We start from the raw sequence: 27,982 nt of genomic DNA on the forward strand, positions 1-27,982 counted from the left end.
ACCTTTCACCAACAGAATGAAAAGGTACAAAAATGACAATAAAATGTCAAGAGTGACTCAACGGACAGGGGGATTATTGTGTGGTAGAATGGGATGCAACTGAACAAAGGTATAAAATGTAACAAGAGATAATGCACAAATAAAAGTGAGCATATATAATTGTATAACAATAACACATGGTAGATTAAATTCACACATATTTAAATGAAGCTCTGCCTTTAGAGATACCTTGGAATATTCTAGTGGCTCCAGCTGTTTATGGTTAAAGGGGTAAAGGCCCTATAGCAGTCGTTTTCTGGGTCTAAAACCCTAAAACCGCTCCTGACTGGGTGTGACTGGAGCAAGAGCACAAAGACTATGACGTCACAGGTGTAATGTGTCTGCGCAGTCAGCAGGAGGCGCCGTTTGACCCAAAATCACTATGGGGAGAAGGAAGAAGGAAAAAGAGAAAAAAAATGAAGTCCTTCAGACAAAAAGGGAGGATGGATTTCCTGGTTGGAGCCACACCTCAGAGAGAGAGAGAGAGAGAGAGAGAGCGAGAGCGTCGGTGTCTCAGTGAGCAGATCTCAGCCTGACGTGAAGCTCCGCTGCTTTTCTCTCTCTGGTGAGTCTTTTTCTTCTTCTTCTGATTTTAATCTGCTCATTTTTATTCTGCAGGATTCACCTTCACACCTCCTCCAGGGTTTGATTTAAAGGTGTAATCTGACCTTTATTCACTCTGTCACACATTAACACAGGCAGAGGGATTCATGTTCACTGACTTCATGTGACTGTGAGAACAAGGAGGGAGTGGACGAGCTCTGTCCACATACTTATGGACATTTACTGCAAAATTAGACTCCAAAGTAGAACAATTACACACGGTAAAAAAGTAGCATTAGCGGGACTGTGATGTTTTTCAAATCGCTGTGTGTGAAGGGTGTCTAATCAGAGACACACTGGTGTTATGGTGTTTTCTGTTACCTGTCAGATTCTGTCTCCTGGTGTGAGGAAATATCAACGACCGTTTCCCCTCCAAACAAAGAGTCCAGAATCAGGTTCAAGACCAGAATCACAAATTCTGATCAGGGCACTTAATTTGACAGGTCACAAATCGAAGCATAACACCTAGAGTGTTAAAATTCATCCTTCTGTGGTCTGACTCAATTTGCGTTTTTTGTGTTTGTCTGAGGAGGTTGACATTTTTTAAAGGGAAAAGCAAAAACATTTTATCATCATGTATCAGTTTTATATTGACGTATGACGATCACAGACAAGTCAGGGCTGGGGTTAGTCTAGATTAGAATAAAGGTAAAGGTAGAAACTGCAAAAAAAAAAAAAAAAAAACAAAGAAAAAAGCCAATTTTACGGGTAAGAAATTTTGTTGTTTTGATGTTTAAATGGATATTTCTGGTTAAGTCCAGGCTGTGCAGGCTCTTTGAATATCAGCTGTGATAGAAGGTAAATACCAGCGCTCATGGTTTACTGTGGATGCTCCTGTAATATGCGACCCGATGGTTGGCACAACCAGAGTCACACTGCTCACACTGAACGAGTGAAACTGGAATAAAACCACTACAGATAGAGGCTGAAGTCTTTACTTTTATAAATGTTAACCATATGAACTTATAGTATTCCCAATACCATATTTTCCACAGAGCATTTAAGGGAGAAATGATGGAGCCTGTGATTCCAGTTTTTAGCCACGTATGGGACCATGGGCCACGTTCCCAAGGTGCACCTAAGATGAAGCAGAAATGTCATATTTGTCTGAAAGCTGACGGACCGGCCAGATTCCACGTCTCATCATCTTGCAAAACTTGCAAACCCATAGAACCGCCTCTGGTCTGAGATTGACTGGACCAATCAGTATCATTTCAGGAGAAAGAGGCTGTATCTATGGGCGTAGTTTCACTTAAGCGACAGCAAGCCTGTAAACAATGGCGGCTGGTTAAGAGATTAGCATAGACGTAGCTATAGTGGCAGTTTCATCAAGACTTGACAACACTTGTGCCGTTTTTACTCCTGATAATCCTGTTTGATTGAAGGCTGAAATTGAGTAAAAGCTTAAATATGACACCTACCTTCGACTAAGTGTTAAGTCCTCTGTGAAATATGGTCGCCATGGTGATAGTCTGAAAAGGTGGGGTAACTCTGAAGATGAAGAGGAGCGGAGGATTTTACCCACAGTGCATTTCTCATGGTTAACTGTCGTTTTCCATGAGAGATAATTTCCGCCGTCCACCGTTGAATTTTCTCGTTATTGATGATTTCACCACTAGATGTCAGTGTTGTTATTTTATACTGTCTCTAAGTTAAGGGTGCAGGCTTTGGTAATCTCCAATGCTAAATGCTAAGGCATGTTTTTCATACGCTTCCAGCGCCGTTCGAGGATTAACGGCAGTTCACAGAAGCTATTTTCAGCTGTTAGCCTGTTTAGACAAAATCAGACAAAAGAGGCAGCACTCTGGGTTAAAAATGGCTTTTCACTGATCAGCTGAATCAAGTAAAAATGCACGCCATATCAGTGACAATATTTCAGTAAGTTTAGACTTAAAGCTCAACCTTACATCTCTGTGGTGCAGCCAAAAATGACACTTAAGTTACAATTTAAATGTAGGGATTATCATGGATTATTATGGATTACACCATAATTTAGGACCACATTTACATGTATGGCATAACTGGCTTTCTTGTTTTGAATGGTGGTTTCTGTTCATAGATGTTTTAGTTCTCTGATAGATTTCATTTAATGAGGGAGAAAAGCTGTTAAAAGTGCCATTTTTGGTTTGCACTGAGGTCCACTTGGAAAGCATCGTGATAACTTGCTGCACAAATGAAAAAGGGGCACTTTTAACAGCTTTTCTCCTACATTATGTGAAATTTGTCTATGAAACAAAAACATTGCTTTACTGTTTTGTATAAACTCCACATAGAGAGCAGTTTCTATGTCAATTCAAAACAGAAAAATTAGCAGTCGAGGTGGGTGGAACCAAGGAGCACGTCTTTACTTGTCATCTTTTGTTATTGTTTTGATTTGGAGCCCCCTGGTGGCAGAAAGTATGACATCTACATTGCAAACAGTGACAGAAGTTCAGGTGCAAGCTAGCTAGCTTCACTGTGAGTTTACTACAGACTTAACACAAGAACTAAAGACAGAACTCTTTTTATTATCATAGCTTAGCATCTGTTAGCATCCTGGTAACAAATGAAAACATTCCACCATCTTAACAGTCAAAGTCTGCCTGATTTATGAATGACTTTCATGTGGAACATTAAATCTCCCTCTTTTCTCTCGCTGCCTCCATAAAAACTCTTGAAAATATGTCAGAAAACACTCAAAGGTCGTAGGGTTCAGATAAATCTGATGTATGTAGTGATGGATTGAGTCAGAGATAAAATGTTTCAGGAAACTCTGAGTTAAAAATACCCTCCTGCCCCCCAACGCCGCCTGCTTTCTACCGTCTGAGATGAAGTCAGCCGGTCTGTGAAACATGGAGTTTTGAGTGTGAAGGTCCGGATCTGGAGCCAAATTACAGGTCTGGAGTCGGTTTAGAGGAAGGAGCTGCCGAGTGTGGTGAGCTGACGGAAACACTCACAGCTCTGTTTGCTGAATGTTTGAGTTTAGTTTGGGGGATGCTTTTAGGCTACCCTTCGTTTTCTAGTCCCACATTAACCACAATGACAGTGGCTACTAGTGGTGGGTGGCTGTGTCACCATTTAGATGGAGGTTGTGGACCTGAACTGGTGAAATATTCAGATTTAGGCTCTGACCTGAACGGGATAAGAGACTTTACATTGGGCTCCAGTGCTGTCAGAAATGTAGGATAAAGGAATCCCTGGAATCCGAGGATAAACCGTGATGGTTTGACAACATTCTTGCAGCGATACCTCATAATTTAGCCCCTTGAAGACTTTCTTTGGGGTTTAAAGTGCTTAGATTTATTATGTGACATAAATGAAAATGTAAAGAGCAGGTCTCAGCGTTTGGACAGGAGAGAGCTCATTATCAATGGCATGTTGGAGGAGTTGTCGAGTGGCATTCAGGAGGACAGACACGAGATCTGCTGAGGAGGAAAAACAGAAATGTTGACCCAGTTGTGACTTTCACCTCCTGACTGATAAGCTAGTTACTGTTATTTACAGCTGCTGTGTTTGAGTCACATTAACACCAGAGGAAAACTGGAGTAGGATCAAAGTCTGACAGCCACAGATCAATAAAAAATGTTTTAATGCCACAACCTGATAATGTTCATTATCACTCATTCTTTAAAGCTCTGCCAGCTGTGTTTGCTTTTCGATCTTTTTATGAACTCTTATCATCCTGGGTCATCGTCTGATTGGTTCAGTTTGATTGGTGGATTATTAAGAACTAGTTAAGCCAGGAAACACCATCAGATTTTTAAATATTAACACATTTTTTATAGTGCAGAACAACACAGCACACTGCACACCAACAGAGTCTCCACTCTCAAAACAAGACATCTAAACATGCTAAATGTAGCTAGCTGTTAGCCACCAGCTACATCCATTTTAGTAACAACCATTTCTGCTTGTTGTCATCTGGCTTGTAGTATTTTCACAGTATATGTTGTACATGTCGCCACAATCAAGAAGTTGTCCCTCCATTTCTGACGTCCATCCAACTTTGTACCTCATGTTTACCATCTTTGTCATGGCTGTGTTTTTTGTGCTTCCTCAGTCTGTCAGCTTGCTTCCTGACTGATCTGATTGGTTCTTTGCAGATGAACTCCAGATGGGGGGCAGGAAGTGATTTCTGCATGGAGAAACTCTAAAAATGCCAGTGTTTTGTGCTGTCTAAAACTATGGCAACCATTCAAAGTGAGACTTTTTTGCATAAACAATAGTGACACATTCAGGTTTAAAATAAGTAGGGATACACCATACTGGATTTTTGCCGATATGCTGATATTTATAGATTCATTTTAGCCAATACCAATATTGATACCGATACTGATATTTGAATATGCTTTACATAACTAAAAATTCTTTCCTTTGAACACAATTTTAGGTTTGAGGATGAAAAACAAAACAAACTTTTTTTTTCTTGGAACACACTTTAAAGTTTAAAGAATGACAATGAATAAAGAAAAAGATGTCAGCTTACATAGGTCTGTTGGTTCAGCCTAAAACTACACTAATTTATTAGTATATATGGCCAAATTTTACAGTTGATATATGCGAATATGAACAACCAAAATATTGGATGTAAATATCGGCAAAAATTTTGATATCTGCTGATACCAATATTTTTTTTGGCTAATATCTGGCCAATAATATCGTGCATCCCTAAAAATGAGGGTTGTTTTGATTCCGATACCAAAACCAAAAATATGTCCAATACAGCTTCAAATGCAGGCACTGGTATCGGCGAGTACACGAGATTAAATGGGAAATCAATCCTTCTTCGCTACCGGAAAACACTGCATGCTCAAGCTACTGTTTTTAGAAGAAGAACCAACGGACCCGCTGCAGCAGCAGAGAATGGAGGCTGTGTGACAGTTTTCTCTGAATGTGATCGTTAAAAGGCCCTCCAGACCGGCGGTGTCGTACTCAACAAGAAGTGACACAGTTTATCAAAAGATAAATAACTTTTGAACCATACATTGCTGCCTCTTACTTGTTTTTCCTCTCGAAGCTAGCTGTCGTGCCGTCCCTGCCGATGCCTTTGAATCCTGTGGGCAGCATTTTCAGCGAGCCTGGAACTCGTGTGACTTTTAGGGACTTTAATGAATAAATCCACACCAGTAAATGCGATATTGAATGTATTTATTATCCATTTTAATAGTATTATGGTTATTTATTATCGCTAGCTGAATGCTAACTCGAATGTTAACCGCCATATTGTTTAGCCTTTGCAAGGGTCTGTCAGCCTGTTGCGAGCCGTTCCGTAATCACGTGCCTGGATAAAGCATAATGGAAAGAGAGAGCCTGTGATGCAGCCCCCTGTATTATTATTTAAATTTTTTAGCAGTAAAACTCAATAATCAGCAGAAAAACAACTTTAGGGTCATAGAGGTGCTGTACATTAAGATTCTATTTGTTGAGCCATGTTCTGAATCAAATAAAGGTCTGAAATTATTTGCTAGTCTGCACAGTCAGTCCAGAATGTTCACACTGGTATCGGATCAGTACTCAGTTTCACCCAACACCTTGGTATCAGGAAGAAAATAACAGTATGGGAACATCCCTATTTAAAATGCTCAAATAGAAATGGGGGCAGTCTCGGATTAAAAGCCTTTGTCTAAAGCCTAGAAGAGAGTACTCGCACCAGTAGTGTGTGGTCTGTTTCTACAAAGAAGTCCACTTTGATTCAGTGCAGTTTTGATTTAGCTCATTAAACTCTAATCTCGCCTGTGTTTCCTCAGCTGATGTCTGTCCAGCCTCTCTCATTGTGACAGGAAATCCATCTCCTGGTAGTAAAAATGCATGCTAACATGCACCACAGCTGAACACAGCAAACACGCACCCTGTCTGAAACAAAGGGTAATGGATGCAGAACGGACATCAAATGTGCAATACAAGTCGGACACTTGCACAGGAAAATCCATCAAGATATTCTTGAGAAACATCAGATAATCCGGTCTTTGTTGATGTTTCATTGGACAGGGGAAATCTTGATATATTGTAATTTTTGCTCCACATTAGTTTCCGTTTAGGTTCTGGATAGTTTCTAAATTGGTCCTAGTTTTCTTTGTTTAATTTCTGGACCACTTATTGTGAGTTTGTATGAAGGTTTATAGTTAATCTGTTTCTGGATTGTTTGCATGTAGTCTGAAGAGCCCTTGTGGATTGTCTCAAAGTTGGTGCTCAGAGTCTTGTCTTTTTTTCTGGACCTGTTTCCAGAAGGATTCTTAGTTTCCTGGTTGGTTCTGTTGTTGTCTTCTGGATGTTTGCTGATGATTCCAGTTCCCACATTCGTCCTGACTCATCCGTTCTTCTCTGCAGGTTATCTGGACATGGTTTTGGATGTGGTTTTAGTCTCTGGATATGGTTTGATTGGTACATGGATGGTTCAGGTCCAGCAGCAGTCATGTGTCATCAGTCCTCCTCTCCCTGTGAGTCGGTCTCCTCTGAGCTCATCCTCTGAACAAAAACTCATCTGTGGGTTAAAGCTGAGCAGATGTTTCGGGGACTTTCTCTCTGACTCAGGCTTTTTGGACTGAGCTCCTCCGTGTTTGTGGACCTTTGCCATGTTGGCATGAATGTGCTAAAGTTGTGTGAATCTTTAGTTTATTTTAATGTCACGTTCCCAGAGATCTTCAGGACTGTCTTCAGTCAGCTGGAGTAAAAGTCGGTGAGCGTTCAGAGCTCTGCGTGTGGCTGCTGGACTCTGACCTCTCTGTTTGTTAGTGTGGATTTAACCTTCAGCCTTTACACACAGAGTATTATCAGAGCTGCACTGCTGCCATCTCAACGCTTACACAAACCCACATTAAACAGGAGATAATGCATTTATATAACTCTGTTATTAAACTCTTGCTGTCAGACTTCAGTTGTTGATTTCTCAGATTATTCTGTCTAAAGAGAGTTCAATGTTCACCTCTTTGTTCTGTGACTACAGAGAAAAACGTCATTCTCAGGTGTGTTTGTGTGATTTTAATTTTCCATGTGAGACGTTAAAGGCGGCGGCGGAGTTTGAACAGTAGAGACGTTAAAGTAGACCGTTAAACATTGGCCGAGTTTTTCCTTCAAACATCTGAATGAAAAGAGTCATTGTGGAGCTGCTCTCTCTCTCTGCTCTAACACTGTCAGTAAAGCTCTCTCTATCACTCTCAACCTCTCTCTACCTCTGTTCATGTTAAACAGTCAGCTATTAAACATTTTCCTTTACTGGGGAAATAACAAATGATGTAACACAGGGACAGTAAAAAAGTCATCTAGTATAAAGGTTAGCATCCTAATTTGATGGATGGATGGATGGATGGATGGATGGATGAATGGATGGATGGATGGATGAATGGATGGATGGATGGATGGATGAATGAATGGATGGATGAATGGATGGATGGATGGATGTGTTGTTGGATGGATGGATGTGTTGTTGGATGGATGGATGGATGTGTTGTTGGATGGATGGATGGATGTGTTGTTGGATGGATGGATGGATGTGTTGTTGGATGGATGGATGTATTGTTGGATGGATGGATGGATGTGTTGTTGGATGGATGGATGGATGTGTTGTTGGATGGATGGATGTGTTGTTGGATGGATGGATGGATGTGTTGTTGGATGGATGGATGTGTTGTTTGATGGATGGATGGATGTGTTGTTGGATGGATGGATGGATGTGTTGTTGGATGGATGGATGTGTTGTTGGATGGATGGATGGATGTGTTGTTGGATGGATGGATGTGTTGTTGGATGGATGGATGGATGTGTTGTTGGATGGATGGGTGTGTTGTTGGATGGATGGATGTGTTGTTGGATGGATGGATGGATGTGTTGTTGGATGGATGGGTGTGTTGTTGGATGGATGGATGTGTTGTTGGATGGATGGATGGATGTGTTGTTGGATGGATGGATGTGTTGTTGGATGGATGGATGTGTTGTTGGATGGATGGATGGATGTGTTGTTGGATGGATGGGTGTGTTGTTGGATGGATGGATGGATGTGTTGTTGGATGGATGGATGTGTTGTTGGATGGATGGATGTGTTGTTGGATGGATGGGTGTGTTGTTGGATGGATGGATGTGTTGTTGGATGGATGGATGGATGTGTTGTTGGATGGATGGATGTGTTGTTGGATGGATGGATGTGTTGTTGGATGGATGGGTGTGTTGTTGGATGGATGGATGTGTTGTTGGATGGATGGATGGATGTGTTGTTGGATGGATGGATGTGTTGTTGGATGGATGGGTGTATCGTTGGATGGATGGATGTATTGTTGGATGAATGGGTGTATTATTGGATGGACCTTCTAAATGCTTTGAGGGTTTCTCCTTGAATTGTTTTTCACTTTTACATTTCTAGTGGTCCAGCAGCTGAAGAGTCTCTGTCCAGGAGTTTAAATCCATCAGGAGAAGGTTCTAGTTTTATTTTATGTTTTTGTTTTATACATGAATGTTGAATGGAGCGAACTGTAAATGTTTTAATATCTTTACATCTATATGAGCTGTTTTTTTAAGTTTCACCCTCACTTTGTTTTATCCTGATAAAAAGGCTTTAACCTCTTTTTATTCAGCCACAGAAACAGAAACAAAATCATTTCCATGTCTGGAGGTTCAGAGCTCCCTCGTGTTGTTTTTATCTTAAAAGGCAGCATGCTGAACAGGAAGTGATCATCAAAAAATCAGGAAGTGAGTGTCTGAGTGGAGAAATCAGGAAGTAAAGAAGTGGAAAGGACAGTTCAGGGTCTGCAGTTTATCTGAAGAGTTCAGGTTTTATCACAAAGTTCTCTGTAGTTTCCACTACGGCAGACTAACTGAGCTCTTTTTACTCACGTTTTCCTGTTAATGAAAGTTTTGGCTGTAAAGTTGTCAGTGGCTTTGATTCTTCTTTATTGATACATCATGAATTTTTCAGAACGACATGATGGAGGAATGAGAATGAACACAAAACCTTTAACCATTAACACAAGTCTGCAGATATTTTGTTCAAGTGCTTTTATTGTGAAAGTCTGTGAAAATCATTTTAAGGTCATTAGTGTCTGAAACCTCCTACATAAATGAATCATAGACACCATTAAAGATAATGTTAGTTTTTATTATTTGCTGTTAAACAGAGCAGACAGGACAGCGAAGAGTGAAAGGCATGAGGGCGAGAGAGAGAGAGAGAGAGAGAGAGAGAGAGAGAGAGACATGCAGGAAAGGAGCCACATGATGTAAAGCTGCGTGGAAGACCTGCAGCTCTATACTTTCTCTTCTTCTCGGCTGATTGACAAAGTCATGTGACCTCCAGGCCACCGTCTTTGTCTGAGTGTTGCGTTCACTGACTCCTGCTGTTTCCAGGTCAGATGAGCTCTCAGCTGATCTCAGAGTCTCTCTCTCCTCGCTCGCTCATTCTTCAGTCATGTATGAACACATCAGGTGTGTCGACATACTGCTGACGTGTTGAGGAGCACTCAGACAATTCAGCAGTGTTTTACTCACTCTGTGACACCATTTCCTGTCTGATTCTGTCAAAATAAAAGCCATATGCGTACATGTTTGTTAAATCTCCCCTTACTTTGCATTTAAAAACTTTATTGTTCCTCTGAGCTGTTAACACTCTAAGTTTTAAATTCAGACTGACAGCAGGGTGGGTTGGACCGTACCATCTCTGCCAGTGTTTTCCTCCTGTGGTCTGTTTTCCTCTTCCTCCTCCTCCTCCTCCTCACGCTGACATCATGGGACAAACATCCACAAACTCACACGGCTGTGTCTTCTTGTCATGAGGCTCAAATAAAGTCAGGAAGCAGTGGACAGAAGGGCCATGTTAGCGCCACCTGGAGGAGAGAACATGTCTGCTGTGGTGAAACTTCAGGAAACTTCTTCTAGGGTTTTTTCATGTATTTCATTCATTAATTCAGTGGTTTAAGGCGTGCCCCATGCACGCATGTTCAAATCTGGCCTGTGGCTCTGTCCCGCACGTCTCTCCCTGCTCTCTTGTCCCTGTTTCCGACTCTAGCCACTGTCCTCCTAACCTGACACGCCAGATGGATGTGTCTGGGAAAGCTTCAATAGGAAATGTTTGAGAAAAGGCAGAGGATTTTAAAAAAAACTTGGAGTGTGATTGGATGAATGTTCTGTCACATCTCTATGGGCCAATCAGAGCAACAAAACACGTGACGTAGCCGCTAGCAAGCCGCGCGTGCGCAGCTACTGAGGAATAACGCGAAACATGGCAACTATAGACATGTAAGTACTCGACTTCTGTCGTTTTTGAAAAGAAAACAACTCACTGCTGTTGTTTGTTCTTCTTTTAACGAAGAAATGACGTCAAGATAAAACTGGCACTTTAGCAGGATCCACGCTAATCTCTTCCTCCATAACTGCATCAGCTCTTGCTGCTGCTTGTTTACGTCACGACTCTGCTGCGCCTGAAATTACTGCCCCTCGTTGCTGATTGGTCCTGTCACTTTCTAACCGGGCCCAAACGTAAGGATAAGGATATAGTAAGGATATGAAAAGCCAATTGATTGGAGACAACAGATAGACACTGATAACTGATCTTTGTTCATTTAGACCATGGGTTCCCAACCTGGGGTCCAGGACCCCCCAGGGGATTGTGAGGCTTTATTTGCTCTGAGGCTGCCACAATAAGATTTGTAAATATTGACTGAAACCATGATAAAGCAGTTATTAAGTAGTTTATACGCAGGTCTTTGGATAAGAAAAGCATGCATAGGCCTTTTTAAGGGTTTTATTAGTGAAATGGTTAAAGTCTATGTTGGTTTTTGGCGACATGTGTCATTTTTTTCTTCTCTCTTGGGTCCTGTGGGGGGCTCCAAGTAAAAATGGTTGGGAAACACTGATTTAGACGATGTCTGGTGTTTACAAATAGGGCTAATAATGAAGTTAAACTGATGCATGTTTATCTTTAGTGTGCTAAAAGAAGGAGGAGATCATTTAAACCATGTTTGATGGCTCATATCAGAGCAGAGAGATCTCCAGATGGATGGTGGTCATAAACAATGAAGAAACAGAGCGTTCAGCTCAGATCATAAATACATGGAGTGTCCTTCAGATGAAGAAGCGTCTCTATCTGAATCTGAATCCCTCAGGCTGCAGAGCTTTACATTCCTCTCGTCTCTGCTGATCTGGATGTGATGCATGAGCCTACATGTTTCTGAGTCTCCAGCCTCCTCGCATTCTTCCTTTATCGTCTGCTGAAATGTGCTGGACATGTTCCAGAAGTTTCCTCCAGCAGGACCCGACTGAAAATAGAAGTTTAACCTCTTTATGTAACCAGGAAACGCGGCGCTTATCAGAAACGCCGAGGCGGACCTTGACTTTCCCTGTTCAGAGAAGAATGTGGAGGCTGGAGAAGTTTGGAAAGAAAAACACTTCAGACTGAGACAATGAGGAGCGTAGAGGCACGGCGGCGTTAAAAATGAGGAAATACATGTGATTAATATTTATTCAAAAGGCCGGATCATGGACTGGGACTGTAGGAGCATCCAGGCCAGTCAGGTCCAGGAGTCGAGAACACGCGTCCAAATGTTCAGTCTGGTTATGTAGCGCTTTAGAAAGCTCCTCGCTGATAAAGCACATCATAAAAACACATCAGCATCAGCAGGCTTTCTCCTGACGGCGTGCAGAGCTGCAGAGGCTATTCCAAGTGTCACCTGTCCTGTGAGATGGGGTCAACCACTGCCGCCTGTTTCTTGCTGCTTTTAGTTGAATTTATGGCCAAAGATCTGGAGTGTCTGAAGGTTTCAAGACTGTCAGCACTACCATCATTAATGAAAATAACAGACTATTGTTTTAAAACTCGTGGTTTCATAAAGTATCAAAGTACGGAAAATCTGAGGCTCGTACTGCAGCAACATTCCTCGTCTTGAATAGAGAAGGATTTAAAGTTTCAAATCTCCCATTACCTAAAAGATTAACGTTTCATCAAACAGGTCTATCAGTGAGATTAAGAAGCTAACCGCTCAAACATCCATGACGCTAACGCTAACAGGAGAGCTGAACCAGAGAGTGTTTTTGTGCTGCAGGATTGTTGAGTTCAAACCAAACTACTCATCTCTGAATGTTTAAAGCTTCAGGACAAAAAAGCACAAAAACACAGAAAGTCTTTAATTTCAACTTTACAGGCCTCAGTGTGTGCGTGAGTGTTGGACCACACCCAGTGTTTAGTCATGCTTAATGTGAGTGTGTGTGTGTGTGTGTGTGGACGTTTGGTTCCCATGAAGCTCACAGATTCACAGAATCTGGTTCTCTGGAGAACTCACTTTAAAACTTTTAGAGTTCAGGAATGCTTGTAAAATACTCAAAAATGAAACTATGTGCAGAAAATGTGCTCTGACCTTGTTTTTAGATCACCACTTCAACTGAAGGACCGTAGGTCATGTGACACTGAAGAAAGGCTGCAGCAGAGAGGACTTTCTTCATAATTAAATATAAAAGTGAATCAACACTGAGGGGGTGTTGAGGTCATTTTCTGTTTTCTTTTTTTCAATTATTTTGACTGTTAAAGCTGCTGCATACATTTGAAGGCTACTTTTTTAATGTAAAACAAATGTACATTTTAATATCAGTGCCTGCAATGGTTCAGTAATAAGGGCGTCAGCCTTTTTGCATAGATTCAAGATGTTTGTGACCAAAATACCTTATTAAAATACATTAAAACCACAGTTTCTCATCCACAGTCATCCAAGTTAAAAACATGCATTTTATGATTTTTCATTCTGGAGCCACAAAATGTTTTCCTTTATTTGGCATAAGGAGAAATTCCATGTTTTTTTTCCTAAAATATTGAAATATTAAGATAGAAGATGCATTAATATCAAAGTTGTTTCTTATAATAATCACATCGAAGGCTGGTAAAATCTCATTCAAGGATTTTGCGTGAAGCCTATGAAAAACATTTCCTTTTTTTGTTTTTACGTTAAAGACATTAAGGGTTTATTTGCATTTAAATTGGCATTAAAAGGGTTAAATTCCTAAATATTAATCAATATTTGATATTTATGATGGAGTCTAATCTTGATTAAAGATATTGCAGAAAGAAAGGATTTTTGTAAAATGTGTAGTATTGTTATTTAAAGTGCCTATCAAAAGTATTCGTCCTCTTATTTAATCAGTTAATTGATTTTATAAAACAGTCCTGGTCAATAAAATTTGGCTTTTTTGTTAAAAAAAATTCTTAAATGTAAAAGTGAAAATTGATTTCTACAAAATAATGCCAATTAAACAAAAATATGTAAAGTAAAATATGTGACTTCATAAATATTCACCCCTTTTATGTCAGTATTTAGTAGAAACTCCTTTGTCTGTGATCACAGCTCTGAGTCTGTGTAGACAGGTCTCAATCAGGCGTGCACATCTTGACGCTTAAATTTTACTCCTTCTTTGTAAAACTGCTTGTGAACAGCCCTTTTCAAGTCCAGCCACACATACTCTCTACTGCGCTGAGGTCTGGGCTTTGACTCGGCCACTCCAGAACATTCACCTTGTCATCTTTTAACCATTTCCGTGTAGCTTTGTCTGTAAGCTTCAGGTCATTGTCTTACTGGAAAATAAATTTTCTCCCAAGCCGTGGTTCTCTTGTAGACTGAATAAGATTGTCCTCATATATTTTGCTACCTTCATTTTACCCTCTACATTTACAAGCCTTCCAGGGCTGGCTGCTGAGAAGCATCCCCACAGCATGATGCTGCCACCACCGTGTTTCGCAGTGGGGATGGTGTGTTGGTGGTGATGTCAGTGTTTGACGTCTTGGTGGCCTAAAAAGCTCCATTTTGATCTCATCAGACCAAAGAACTTTTTCCCACTTGACCATATAGTCTCCCACATGCCTTCTGGTGAACTCTAGTCCAGATTTAATCTGAGCTTTCTCTTTGCCACTCTCCCATAAAGCTCTGACTGGTGACGAACCCGGCCAACAGTTGTTGTCTGCAGAGTCTCTCCCATCTCAGCTGCTGAAGCTTGTAACTCCTTCAGAGCAGTCATAGGTGTCTTGGTGGTCTTTCTCACTAGTCTCCTTCTTGCACGTTCACTCAGTTTGTGAGGACGGTCTGATCTAGGCAGATTTACACATGTGACATATTCCTTCTATTTCTTCATGATGGATTTAACTGAACTCTTGGGGATGCTCAGAGCTTTAGAGATGTTTTTGTATCCATTCTCTGACTTATACTTTTTAATAGCCCTTTCTCTTAATTGCTTGGAGTGTTCTTTTGTCTTCATGGTTTAATGGTAGCCAGGAATCCTGAATAACCAGTGACTGGAATTTCCGGACACAGGTGTCTTTGTACTACAATCATTTGAGACAAATTCACTGCTCTAAGGTGGTCTCATTTCACTAACTGTGGGACTACTAGCATAAATAGGTCAGTCACTTTTAAGGGGGGGTTATAGACACTTTATATATGGGATTTATAATTTTATCACAACCCTCTGAGTGTAATAATTTCATTGCACCATCTGAAGGTTAAAATCTAAAACGTCTTTCTAATTGGTTTCTTGTTTGTCTCTGCAGGTCTGACGTTTCCGGTCACACTCTCACAGTTTGGACATTTCTGGATTCCTTTTTGATTTTTTTTATCTTCAGGGACTCAACCAGAGGATTTTTGTTCTCATTTATTTTTAACTGATTGATTTTCCGTCTGATCCTCTTGGGGTGATTCAGCTCAGCTTTCTCTCTGAGGTGGGTTTTTTTATTTTTGCGTGCCGCCGTCCTTGTCTGAATGCCCCAGGATTACCCACAGGCTGCAGTTCCCCATCCGGCCTGCAGGGCGGCAGCAGAGAGAGACGGCCGGCTGGACAGGAGGAGCGTCGGCATGAGCGACTTCTGGCACAAGATGGGCTGCTGCGTGGTGGCCAAACCCCCGCCGGTGAGACTCACAGACACAAAGACATAGATCAGAACGCAACAATAACAGGACGAGCGGCCTGTTTGTGTTTGTGAGCGTAACAAATCACACCACTTCACTCAATCATAACGCAGACAAATCTGAACACACAAACATGAGACACACATTTTAAGATTCAGAGAGACTTCTGCTCTCTAAATATATCATCAGCTTTGATTTTAATCCAGAATAAACTACCAGAAATCTCCTAAGAAGCCTGAGAACAAAGAGGCTGCTGAGCTTCCCTGAGAATCAGCGTGTTTGGAGCTTTTCTTCATCCACATTATTCTGATAACAGACGATGATTACAGGAGGTGCTTGCCTCTATCAGATGACCTTTAATTAAACTTCACAGAACATTACGTCATCATAAAATGATGCTAAATGAACATAAGTGGCATTGTGTAACACTTAAAAACATACATTCCTTTCCCATGACGGCTGAGGAGCAAGAAGAAGCACGTAGAGGAAAGTCACAACAACAAAAGAGGAGAATTAATGCCAGATAGAGGACAGTGTCAGAAACCCCTCAGGATTTTTTATAAAGGTGCATTCCTCTAATTTCCATGTTTAGAGCTGTCTTCTTCTTCTCTTTAATTTATTATGAATTTCACTTATGCATGAAACACAAGAGCAAAACTTCATTAATAAATAAAATCCTCTGAAAGTGTCAGACACGATTTCATGTTCAGTAGAAATTCAGAGATTGTCTATTCAAAGAAGATGGGCTGTAAACATTTATTTAAGTGGTAGAAACAATGCTGTGTCAGGGTGGTTTCATTGGAGCCGAGTACCTTTGGCGCCGAAGTCCACTTCATTGAAAGATTGAAAGTAAACAGAAGATACGAAGAGTGAGTGCTGAGTGCAGATATCCCTAAACGAGGATTTGGCTGCATTCATTTTTAATGCCATCAAACCTCCCTAAATTTTTCCACAGTATAAAATATTAATGCCAGGTGTTAAAAACCACATTATACAAGCACTTGTCTGCATGCACATGCAAGCAAAGTGAGCAGAGAGCTCGCCTCTGCAGGCGTTTCATTCAGTCCTTTAACAAAACGCCTAAGTCTGAAAAACCACGTGATGCAACAACATGTGAGTCATGTGATGTCTTTGCTGATGATGCTGTGATCCTAAATGAGGAGGCTGAAGCATTTGGAATGCACCGATCCAGACATTTGTGGACGCCGTGGATGCTGATGACGGGTCACTGAGAAAGACAGTATGGCGTCCCTGGTATCTGAGCATGCGGATGAAAGTCAGAGTCTCTCAGTCCTTGGTCCTTCCGGTCTTACTCTTGTGAGGCCTGGGTGTTGACTGATGGCCAGAGGCGCCGGCTGAGCTCCTTTATGACAATTTCTCTTCTAATGCTGGCGGGCTCAGGAGAGCCAGGATGGGTCAGCTGCCTGATATGGGCACCCTTTTACGGGCCTGAGCTCGTTGCATACTGGGTGCCCACGACCAATGTGCTGATTTAATTTTTACAAATATCCTCATCTGCACACCGTTAAAGATTTCTTCAGCTTTGAATTAATGATGTTGTTGTGTTTCCCATTCCAATAGTGCCTGAGTTCTCTCTAAAATCGTGTTGGTTGAAGTTTTACGGAACTCTAAAGGGAGAAATCGGGTTCAGCCTGACTTCAGTCAAGAGGAAACAGGTGGCAGGACTTCCTCTCTCTGATTCACGGTGACCTTTGACTTTCAGCAGGCCGACGCCCTCTTTACACATCAAGTCACTGATTTTGTTTGTTTGTTGTTGTTGGTAAAGACAGTATCCTTAAGACTGTCTTTTCAGAAATACAAAAGAAGAGGAAAGTTAGACACAGATAAGGAAAAAAAAATGACACAAGAAGTCTGAAAATGAGCCTGATCTGAGCAGATTAGGGCAGGTTTTTATCATTAGCTCCTCTGCAAAATGTCTGGGAAAGAGGCTAAAGTTAAGGGCATTCACAGCAGCTGTATTTCTGATGTTTGATGGGTAAAGACAGTGTAAAAAACAGTGAAATAGTTCTTAAAATGAAGGACAACTACAGCTGCAGTGTTTCTGACGGATAAAGAGAGTGTTAAAAAACAGTGAAATAGTCCTTTAAGTGAAGGAAAACTACAGTCGCAGTGTTTCTGACCGATAGAGAGTGTTAAAAACACTGAAATAGTCCTTTAAATGAAGAAGACCACAGCAGCAGTGAGATAGAGTTGTTAAAACTGTGAAACAGTCCTTTAAGTGAAGGAAAACTACAGTTGCATTTTTTCTAACACATAAAAAGAGTGTTAAAAACCATGAAATAGTCCTTTAAATGAAGGAAGACTACAGCTGCAGTGTTTCTAACATATAAAGAGAGTGTTAAAAACAGTGAAATAGTCCTTTAAATGAAGGAAAAATACAGCTGCAGGCACAGAGTGTTAAAAAAAACCCTGTAAAATAGCTGTTTAAGTGAAAGAATACATCGCAGCAGTATTTCTGATTGTTTAACCGATGAAGACAGCGTAAAAAGAGTGAAATAGTCCTTTAAATGAAGGAAAACTACAGCTGCAGTGTTTTTGAAAGATAAAGAGGGTAAAACCAGTGAAATAGTCCTTTAAGTGAAGCACACCACAGCAGCAGTGAGATACAGTTGTTAAAACCAGTGAAACAGTCCTTTAAGTGAAGGAAAATTACAGCTGCAGTGTGTCTGACAGATAAAGCGTGTTACAAACTGTGAAATAGTCCTTTAAGTGAAGAATGCTGCAGTAGCAGTGAGATAGTTGTTAAAACTGTGAAATAGTCCTTTAAGTGAAGGAAAACTACAGCAGCAGTGAGAAAAAGAGTTTTAAAAACAGTGAAATAGTCCTTTAAGTGAAGAATGCTGCGGTAGCAGTGAGATAGTTGTTAAAACAGTGAATTAGTCCTTTAAGTGAAGGACTATGCTTCATTTGAACAGCAGAAACATGATGTCATGATAAATGAAGCTCAGATGTTTCCTCACTCTCACGTTCCTCCTTCATGTTTCACAGCAGAGTCGTCTAAGAGGAAGTCCCGCCTCCTCCTCTTCCTCTGTCTGTATTTATAGAGCTGCTGTTTGTTCTAGTGTAACAATACTCATAAACAGTGATCTCACTGAGGGAAGTTACACTGACTGGGCTGATGGACGATGCATTTCCACCTCCTCTAGCTGTACAAAAGTGAAGCCAAAATGCCCCTAAAACAGGCAACAGCAAGCAGAGGTGCCATTTAAAGTTAAAGTTGTTTGATTGACTGTACAGCAGTTTAAATGTTTTTACTAGTGTGCAGCTCATTATCAGAACTGCTGCTTAGGGGAATGCTGTGGAGAGAATTGATGATGACCCTCCACAGACATGTCTGGCTGTTGCCACGACGACAGCTCCTGCTGTGTAGGAGGAGGATGATTCACTCCCAGCTGGCTGAATCTGATCAGAGTGATTCAGATAAATCAAAGAGAAAACATTAGGACGAATTTCAGCCTGTGGGGAAAAAAGGAGACCGTAGTTTCACAACTTTCCTGTGTCAGAGCTTCACTTCCTGTTTGTAATCAATGAATCAGAGTCAGAGAGTTCACACAGAGACAAGATTTTTCGTTTTAAAACCAACCATATGCACCTTTTATACCCGTACTTATCTGATGCCAGTTAACACAATTAGCTGCAAAATGCTCTTCCAGCTGTTTTGCATGAATGCCACTTACTTTTCCAGCCTTCTGGTACCCCATCCCTACTTTTTTTGAGATGTGTTGCTGCCATCAGATTAAAAAATGTGTCACTTTTAGCAACTGATATGTCGTTTATGCGCTATTGTGGATGAAATATGGTTTTACGAGATTTGACAATCATTGCGTTGTTTTTTATTAAATTTATATCTCCTGTTATAAACCTTTCTCCATGAGAGACTGTATGAGCAGATGATTGGTTTAGAAACTTGATGCGTTTATATTCTAAACTTTATCACTCTCCAGGAACATCTGACCTTTGACCTCTCTGATCTAACATCCCAAAATCTCTGGAGCTGGCGTCCTCTTCATTCCCGCCTTCCTTACATAAGAGCTCGTATTAATCCAGAGGATGTTAATCCTCTTAAATCTCATCTAAACTGTTCTGATTGTGGCTCTGATGTTTTCTGGATCTGTTTCTCCTCTGTTGGATTAACTCGATTTTAATGAGGCGATCAGTGGCCGTTTGCCAGACTGTCCTAAACGCAGCACGGAGAGCTGTGGAGTGAATCATGACTTCATTCATGTCTCTGCGTTTCATAATGGTTTCATGTTTTTTTAAAGACAGGTTGGAGCCTGAACGCCTCGTCTGCACAGAGCTGCACTGTCACAGGATGTTACTCAAGTTTGTTTCTTTTCAAAATAAAAGCTTTTGATAAAATAATGCCACACTAATGCAGCCATACTTATAACACTTTTTGAGAACCAGCATCCAAAATCTCTGCTGTGAAATAAACTAAAAAAAAGTGATGTTAAAAGATGTACTTCACCCCACTGAGCATCAGCAGGTTTCATCTTCATCATCGTCATCCTCAGTGTGATGTTCTGGGTGTGAACTTGACAGAAACTGAGGATGAGGAGAGACTGAGAGAATGTGGACGAGTTCAGACAGGACGATCAACAAACACTCATCATTAACCCCTCTGTGTGTGTTTCTGTTTTTGTAGAAGAAGAAGAGGAGAAAGATCGACCGCAGCATGATCGGAGAGCCGACCAACTTCATCCACCTCACGCACATCGGCTCTGGAGAGATGGCCGAGGGTCTGCAGCCGGTGAGAGACTCACCTGTTAACCTGTCTGTCAGTTATCCATTATAAAAGTATGACATGATGTAAGATTTGCCTTTAAACAATGATGTGAAATGGAATAAAAGAAATAAAAGTCAGGATGTGAGCAGAGCTGCAGGCTTGAGTCCAGCTCAGAGACAGAGGAGAGACTGATGAAGCAGCTGCATCATCATCAAAGACCCTCTGTGTTAGAGGAAGTGCCACACTGAGCTCTCTGTTTTTTCCTGTTTCTATTTTAACGTCTCTAACGTCTCCCGCTCAGCTGCTGCCCTGACCGACACACTAAAAAAAGATTCTGGATTTAACAGCATTAACCTTATTGTAAAAAGCAGATACACAATTAAATCCATGTATACACAGTGCCAATAAAAAGTGGATGTTTATCCTTTATGCTTCCATTTTATAAGTCAATCATGGTCAATATAATTTGGCTTTTTTAACAAAAATAACTACAAAAAACCTCTTTAATGTCAAAGTTAGAATAGATTTCTATAAAGTAATGTCAATTAAATAAAAATATATATATCATGTAAAACCAGCATTTAGTAATGCTGCATTCATATTACCCTCTACCTTTACTTGCCTGCTAGAGCTGGCTGTTGAGAAGCATCCCCACAGCATGATGCTGCCACCACCGTGCTTTACAATACAATACAATACAATAACTTTATTTATCCCCGCAGGGAAATTCAGTGGTCTGGAGTCTCTCTCATTTGTTAACGGTAGAATTATAAAGTCCAATTGCTGATGGTATGAAAGATTTTCTAAATCTTTCTGTCCTGCAGCGCAGGGATAGGAGCCGTCCACCACTGTTGTTTCTTTGGTCATTTAGGGAGATATGAAGTGGATGTTCCATGTTCCTCAGAATGGCCTCCACCTTCTTCACTGTGCTTCTCTCCACCTCATCCTCCAATGAGTTCAGCTTGATTCCGACCACAGAGCCAGCTTACAGTGGAGATGGTGTGTTTGGCGTCATGTCTGATGGCCCAAAAAACTCCATTTTGATCTCATCAGACCAAAGAACCTTCTCCCACTTGACCATATAGTCTCCTGTGGGAATGTTGGTGAACTCTAGTCCAGATTTAATCTGCGTTTTCTCTTTGCCACCCTCCCATAAAGCTTTGACTGGTGAAGAACCCGGCCAACAGTTGTTGTCTGCAGAGTCTCTCCCATCTCAGCTGCTGAAGCTTGAAACCCCTTCAGAGCAGTCATAGGTGTCTTGGTATCGTCTCTCACTAGTCTCCTTCTTGCATGCTCACTCAGTTTGTGAGGACGGTCTGATCTAGGCAGATTTACATGTGACATATTCCTTCTATTTCTTCATGATGGATTTAACTGAACTCTGGGGGATGCTCACAGGATATCCCTCCTCTTACTTATATTTTTAAGTACTTTTTTCTGGGTTGCTTGGAGTGTTCTTTTGTCTTCATGGTGTAATGGTAGCCATGAATACTGATTAACAAGTCACTGGTCCTTTATAGTACAATCACTTGAGACACATTCACTGCACTCAGGTGGTCCCGCATTTCCCCCAAAATATGCTGACCATGATTGATTTACAAAATCAAAAGAAGGGTAAAACATCCAACAGGGTGAATGCTTTTATAGGAACTGTATGCAAGAATATATAACAATATAAGACAGAACAAATAAGACCCTGCCCAAGCTTTAAATAAAATAAAGGCTTAAAGATGGACGTGCTTCATTATTGCACCATCTATGAAAACATCTGGTCACAATTAAACTCACCTTTTTGTTGGTTTTCTAAGTTCCACTGCTTTGTTTGCTTTTTTTCTGTCCTACCCTAAAAATAATTAATAATTAATCCACACATGAAGAGCGCTGCAGAACAAATCCATCTCTTTCTGTTGTGAAAGGGTTGCTGTGCTGTTGTGACTTTGTAAATAACTGTCTCTTACTGTGTGTCTTTGTGTGTTTATAGTCGGGGTCGGTTCAGGAACAGATGAGGTCTAAAGGGCCAAACATGAATGGCAGGAACAGCCTCTTATAGCTGGTAAATACACTCAAACACACCGGCGTCTTCAGCCTTACATGTGAATTTAAGTCAACGTCTTTCAGATCTTGTCTGCTTTCTAATCATTGACTGTCCTGTTTTTTTTTTTTTTTCAGGAGAAAATGAAACTGATGTAAACCAGCTGAACAACCCTCTCATCTCTCTTCGCTGACCCTCACCGTCCTCATGACACTTTCATTGGAGGTTTTGTCTCTTGAAGTGTCCTCGGCAAAGACCTGAACCCTTACCGCATGTGCTCCAGTATTTTCCAGACATTTCTACAAGTTAAAACGAGTCCTGATGGGGAACCCTGCTGAGCTTTTTTGGTTGTCTTCTACATCTCAGGTCCAAAATAAGAGAAAACTACAACTCCCAGCATTCCTTTGATATCACAGACCTATTTTTATTTTTAAAAATGCTTGAAAAAAATTGGATTATTAGAAAAAAAATGCCCATAATATCTTCTTAACCTCAGAACTGAGGGGCAGACATGAAGACATCCTCTCATACAGACATGATGATCACTGGACTCCATTTCCCAGAATCCCTCTCCATTCAGGGTCTGCGATCAATGACAGAATGTTTGTATTTAACGAAAAACAACTGGAAAGTAATGTCTTCTGCTTTGAATAGTTGCTTTAAAACCTTTTGATAAAAGACTACATTTCCCAGCATTCATAGAGACGTTTTCGTTCAAACTCACAGTACAGAAGAGGCTGTGTGTTATACAATCCCTCGCTGGTGGAAAATTCCCATCCCAGCTGTTGTGGATTATCTCCTCGGTGGACTACATTTCCCAGGATTCTTCACTTTATCAGCTGTTTACTTTAAGGATTATTGTAATTATTTTATTGTGTGTTTCTATGCCTCCTAATCCCGCTTGTGCAGCTTCAGTGATGACATCATCAGACTTCATTTCCCAGGATGCTTCGCTCTGAATGATGGCAGACTCTTGTTTTAGGAGGTGGAAAACCCCCTGAACATGTGTGGGTGACGTCGTCTGGTCTAAATATTCCACCGCTGATTTCTCAGAGGAGACTGAACATGAAGCTCATTTTTACCCCCCTCTTCTTCATTTTCCCTCGCACAGATTTCACAGTCGTCTTTGACTACCTAACCTGTGGGTCGGGGCCTAAAACTGGCCAGAAAAGGATTGATTTAAGGTCTCCAGATAGACTGAAATGAACTTTTAGATTAAGACTTTATCAGGATTTATTATTATGAACATTTCATGATGAAAAGAAATCACGTACTGAGTGTTTGACTGCTTTATATTCGGAGTATTTGAACTTTATTGAGTGGACTTAATTGTAATTTTCTGCTGTTTTGGGTGATTTGCTGTGTGATTTCTTCTGTTGTGTCTAGTTTGACGTACTGTGTTGCTTCTAAACAAACATGATTCAAAGAGGGCCGCCATGAGCTGGTCACTAACTCTACTTTCATTTCAGTTCATTTGTTAAAGATGTCTGATTCCATGTTTGCACCAAAATGATCCACTGGAAATTGAATTTCTTAAGATTGCATTTTCATAAAAGTTCAGTGTTGAAACAACAACACTCTTATAAAAACTGCTGTGCACTTAGGTGGTTAAAAATGACAACAAAAGCTCCATTACACATGCCAGACCAAAGATTAGCACTTTGACTTTGTAATGAAACAAATGCATGAGCACGCAGCTCTCTTCTGCAGAAGGATGAGATGCAAATACACAAAGAACAAATGATGGTGTGATTGGACAATAACGTTGGGTTGCTTACACCAGTGGTTCCTGGCTTTGTCTGCACTGAGGTTATCAAATTAGATTTACATAACTCAAAGTACCGCACATACTGGATGGTTCATAAAAAAGTCTTTGGTAAGAACAAGTTTGTGTAGGCCTGATTTATTCAAAACAGTCTGGCCGCAGACCGTTCATCTTTGGCAGACACTCACAGACCAATCATTTGAGGCGCTGTGTGTCTCTGAAAAATACGCTAAAACATTCAAAATAAAATCTGATTTAAATTGCTTAAAGGGTGGGAAAGGGTTAAGGTATCGGTTAGGATGCCAAAACTTCAAAATCAAAAACCTGACCTGCAAAACCTGATTAAAAAAGGTTTAATAAAGCCAAGTAAATAGTTTGGTCTCCATGAAAACATTCTAATGAAGCAAGCCTAGCCTTGGTAGCTTAGTTAGCTGTGTAAGCTATGTAGATAATGTAGCTATATTGCTAACATAGCTAAACTCACAAAGCACCTGTGTAAATTACATGGACTAATATCAACTTATCTACTTGAGCTTTTAGCTACGTTTGCTCAAGCTCACATTTTTAAAGCTATCTTAGCAATAGATAAGGGAGCTATGAAGCTAACACAGCTAAAGCTAAGCTTACAAAGAAGATATGCAAGCTACGTAGATACATTATCAGCTTTGCTGCATGAGCTTTAACTACATTTGCTTAAGCTCACGTTACTAAAGCTAACTTAGGTATAGATAACGGAGCCATAGAGCTAACATAGTTAAAGCTTAGCTTACAAAGCAGCTACGTAAACTACATAGACCAGTAATCAACCTAGCTACATGAGCTTAAGCAAATATAATTAAAGCCCACGTTGCTAAAGCTTACTTAGTTATAGATAACAGAGCTATGAAGCTCACATAGCTAAAGCTAAGAAAACAAAGCAGCTATGTAAGCTACACAGATATGTTATCAACGTAGCTACATGAGCTTTAACAAATGTAGCTAAAGTGCACGTTGCTAAAGCTACATTTGTTATAGATAACAGAACTATGAAGCTCATAAAGCCATAGCTAAGCACACAAAGCAGTTAGAAAACTATACAGATATATTATCAATGTAGCTACATAAGCTTTAGGAAATGTAGCTAAAGCTAATGTAGCTAATTTGACAACATATTTGTGCAGCATGCATAGCTGCTTTGTGAGTTTAGCTTTAGCTACATTAGTAATGTAGCTACATTATCTATATAGCTAACGCAGTTAACTAGGCTACCAAGGCTAGGCTTGCTTCATTAGAATGTTTTCATGGAGACCAAACTATTTACTTTGCTTTATTAAACCTTTTGTAACTCTGATTCTGGGAGTGTTTGCTGGATGGTGTTGCCACTTTTAAGCCGCTTTTCTCTCTCAGTGTGTGAAATTCCTCCATGAAGCAGAGGTCATCAGAGGCAGAATAAAGGAGGAGCTGGGGTGGAGGAAGGTTGCAAAAAGTGGATCAGAGGTGTGTGGAGTGTGATAGTCCCTTGTTACAAGTCATGTACGGTGTTCAGAGGATCTGTATCGTCAATTTAAAAAGATATCAACTGGGAGTGAGCAGCAGTAGTTCACCTTCTCATCCGCTTTAATACACGTGTGCAAACGTCTCTGTTTTCAGAGGAACTGTGCAACGCCAGTTTACATGACGAAGACAGAGACGATGCTGTTAATAAAGTTTACATTCCCAGGCAGCCAAAACACCATTTTCATATAAACTAAAGGTTTCTGTTTTCAGCTGTAATGAAGAGTAAACGTCCGTAAACTCACAGTCAGGACGTCCTAAAAAACACAAATCATTAAAGTGAAGATTTAAAAAAAAAAAAAAACTTTTAAAAAATCCCTGCCATTTAAAACAAACTTCAATCAAGGTTTTGATTAAAGTTTAGAATTTAATTCTATGGAAGCCCTAAGCAGACAAAAGTATATTTAAGTTATATTTTCTGGAGGTCACCGGTAAACTAAAGCAGTTCCCACTCATGATGTTGGGATAACACAGATTATTCCAGTTAACTTTGGTTGTTTACTTTAGATCTGAACTTATTTATCTCATGTAAGGATATAAACCCTGGCTTTAACTTAGCTTTGCTTGGCGTTATTCTTCTGGCGCCTTTCATTCATAAAATATGAAACCCAAAATGCTTCTCAAAGAACCAAGAGATGGAAAATATGAGAAAAAATACATTTAGAGACAAAATTATTTTTAAACAGTTGATAGATAAATAACTATCTAGTAAGATAATAAGAAAATAAAAAATAACTAACAAAAAGTGAAAGCAAGAAAAATAAACAGCAGAGATAAAGAACAGTTTGAAAAGTAGCAAGGCTGCTCACTTATCTTAATAAAAATGTGTTTAGTTGACTTTAATATTTTAATTTCTGATCTCAAGACAACAAAAGAAAGAATAAAGTTATCGAAAGAAAGCCAACATTTTTATCCTGATTAGACAAATAACCAAAATCTACCTGACCCCTCAGGGCTTCCATAGAATGCACTCACCATTAAAGTATAACTGCAGTCTATTTTAAAATCCACATCAAACTATCCTTATCACAAAGATGCATCTCCTTGTATCACACTAAATATTTCAGACCTTCTTCATAATTAAAGGCTAAAAATCCCATAATCCATTCTGAATTTATTTGTCTTTTATGCTTCAAGTACAGAGGAGATTTGATCCACTTGAGAAAATAAAAGTCCTGTTTTTACAAGTTTACTACGGGGTTATCATGGAATAAAAAAAGAAGCTAACAGATCAAAACTGCTGCTTTTCTGAAGCTTTTCTTAATGCAGAAAAAGGAAGTTTTTATTTTCATAAGTGGCTGCAATAACCCTCTGTATTTAGACGGTTTTTACCAAACTTCTACAGGAACTGCACATCTGACAAAGACTGACCTGAACATGATTGTATCTCCTCCTCGGTAAAGTTTGGACATGTTTGTGTTTGATTTTGTAATTAAAGTATGAAATTAAAGAAAGTATTGATGAAATATCAGGATCAGTTGATTGATTTTTTGCACATCTCTAATAACTGATACGATTACAGCATGATCACTTAATTAGGTACACCTGAGCAAATATCTAATCAGCCAATCACGTGGCAGAAAGACTCACTTTCTCAGTGGTTCTGGTTCTGGACATAAAGTTTTCCATTTAAATCCCCCAAAGACGTTCTGCAAAATCCTTTAACAATGCTGAGAATGCATGACCCAAAACTAGCAGACACATTCATACCCATGATTATGAAATATTTGATCTGATGTAAAAACAGCATTCTAAAGCAAAGAAAAAACAAAAGTACAAGACTGTGAACGTTTTTTTTTTTTTTATATTGAAGGAACTATAAATCCCACAACCCATTGCGATTGATTTTAGTAGTTGTTATTGTTTTTCAAGCTTTCAAATTATACATGTAAAGTACCTCATTTCTGGATTAATATTTTTTGAAGTGTTTTCATTTGAACCCTTCTGTACTGTCTCTCTCTCAATTCAATGCTGAATTAAAGCTCTGGCAGCAAGTGTCAACATCTTCTTCACATTACAACTCTGAAGACATGAGTGTTGTCCACAGGTTTAATAATGTTGGAAGTTGTGAAACTACAAATAAAACACATGAAATTACATTAAATATTCTGTATACAGAGTCATACACAAAGCACACTGTCAGTTACAGTACTACATGAGCAAAAGCTAGCATAAAGTCTCATAAATGTGTAAATTATTTTCAAAATAATAGCAAAAACTTAATAAATGTCCTTATATTACAAAAGAGTAGAACCATATAAACAATATACATACAGACAATGCCTCGATAGATTAACGCTGAAGGCAGATGCAGGCAGATTGTGGAGTGTCTCGTCTATGTGCTCTCAGTGAAAATAAAACTACTTCCTGTCACATGTCAAACGGAAACCTAACTCAAATCAGCCACTAGGGGCAGAACACTA

The 27,982-nt window shown here is 40.0% G+C and overlaps 1 protein-coding gene across 2 annotated transcripts; it reads left to right on the forward strand.

The window, feature by feature from the left end:
* The first annotated feature begins 543 nt into the window (after positions 1 to 543).
* On the forward strand, positions 544 to 27,227 carry cdc42se1 (CDC42 small effector 1). 2 transcript variants are annotated; one of them, XM_041809048.1, is made up of 5 exons: positions 544 to 604; positions 15,128 to 15,482; positions 20,149 to 20,253; positions 22,211 to 22,282; positions 22,399 to 27,227. In XM_041809048.1, the coding sequence occupies exons 2-4, from the start codon at positions 15,336 to 15,338 to the stop codon at positions 22,277 to 22,279; spliced, it is 321 nt and encodes a 106-aa protein (XP_041664982.1). In that variant the 5' UTR covers positions 544 to 604; positions 15,128 to 15,335; the 3' UTR covers positions 22,280 to 22,282; positions 22,399 to 27,227. The 2 variants fall into 2 exon arrangements, with proteins under 2 accessions (XP_041664982.1, XP_041664984.1); XM_041809050.1 differs by lacking the exon at positions 22,399 to 27,227 and having other exon boundaries at positions 22,211 to 22,283.
* Positions 27,228 to 27,982: the final 755 nt, after the last annotated feature.

Source organism: Cheilinus undulatus, linkage group 16 (assembly GCF_018320785.1).
Source record: "Cheilinus undulatus linkage group 16, ASM1832078v1, whole genome shotgun sequence".
In the NCBI taxonomy this organism is placed as follows: Eukaryota; Metazoa; Chordata; class Actinopteri; order Labriformes; family Labridae; genus Cheilinus; species Cheilinus undulatus.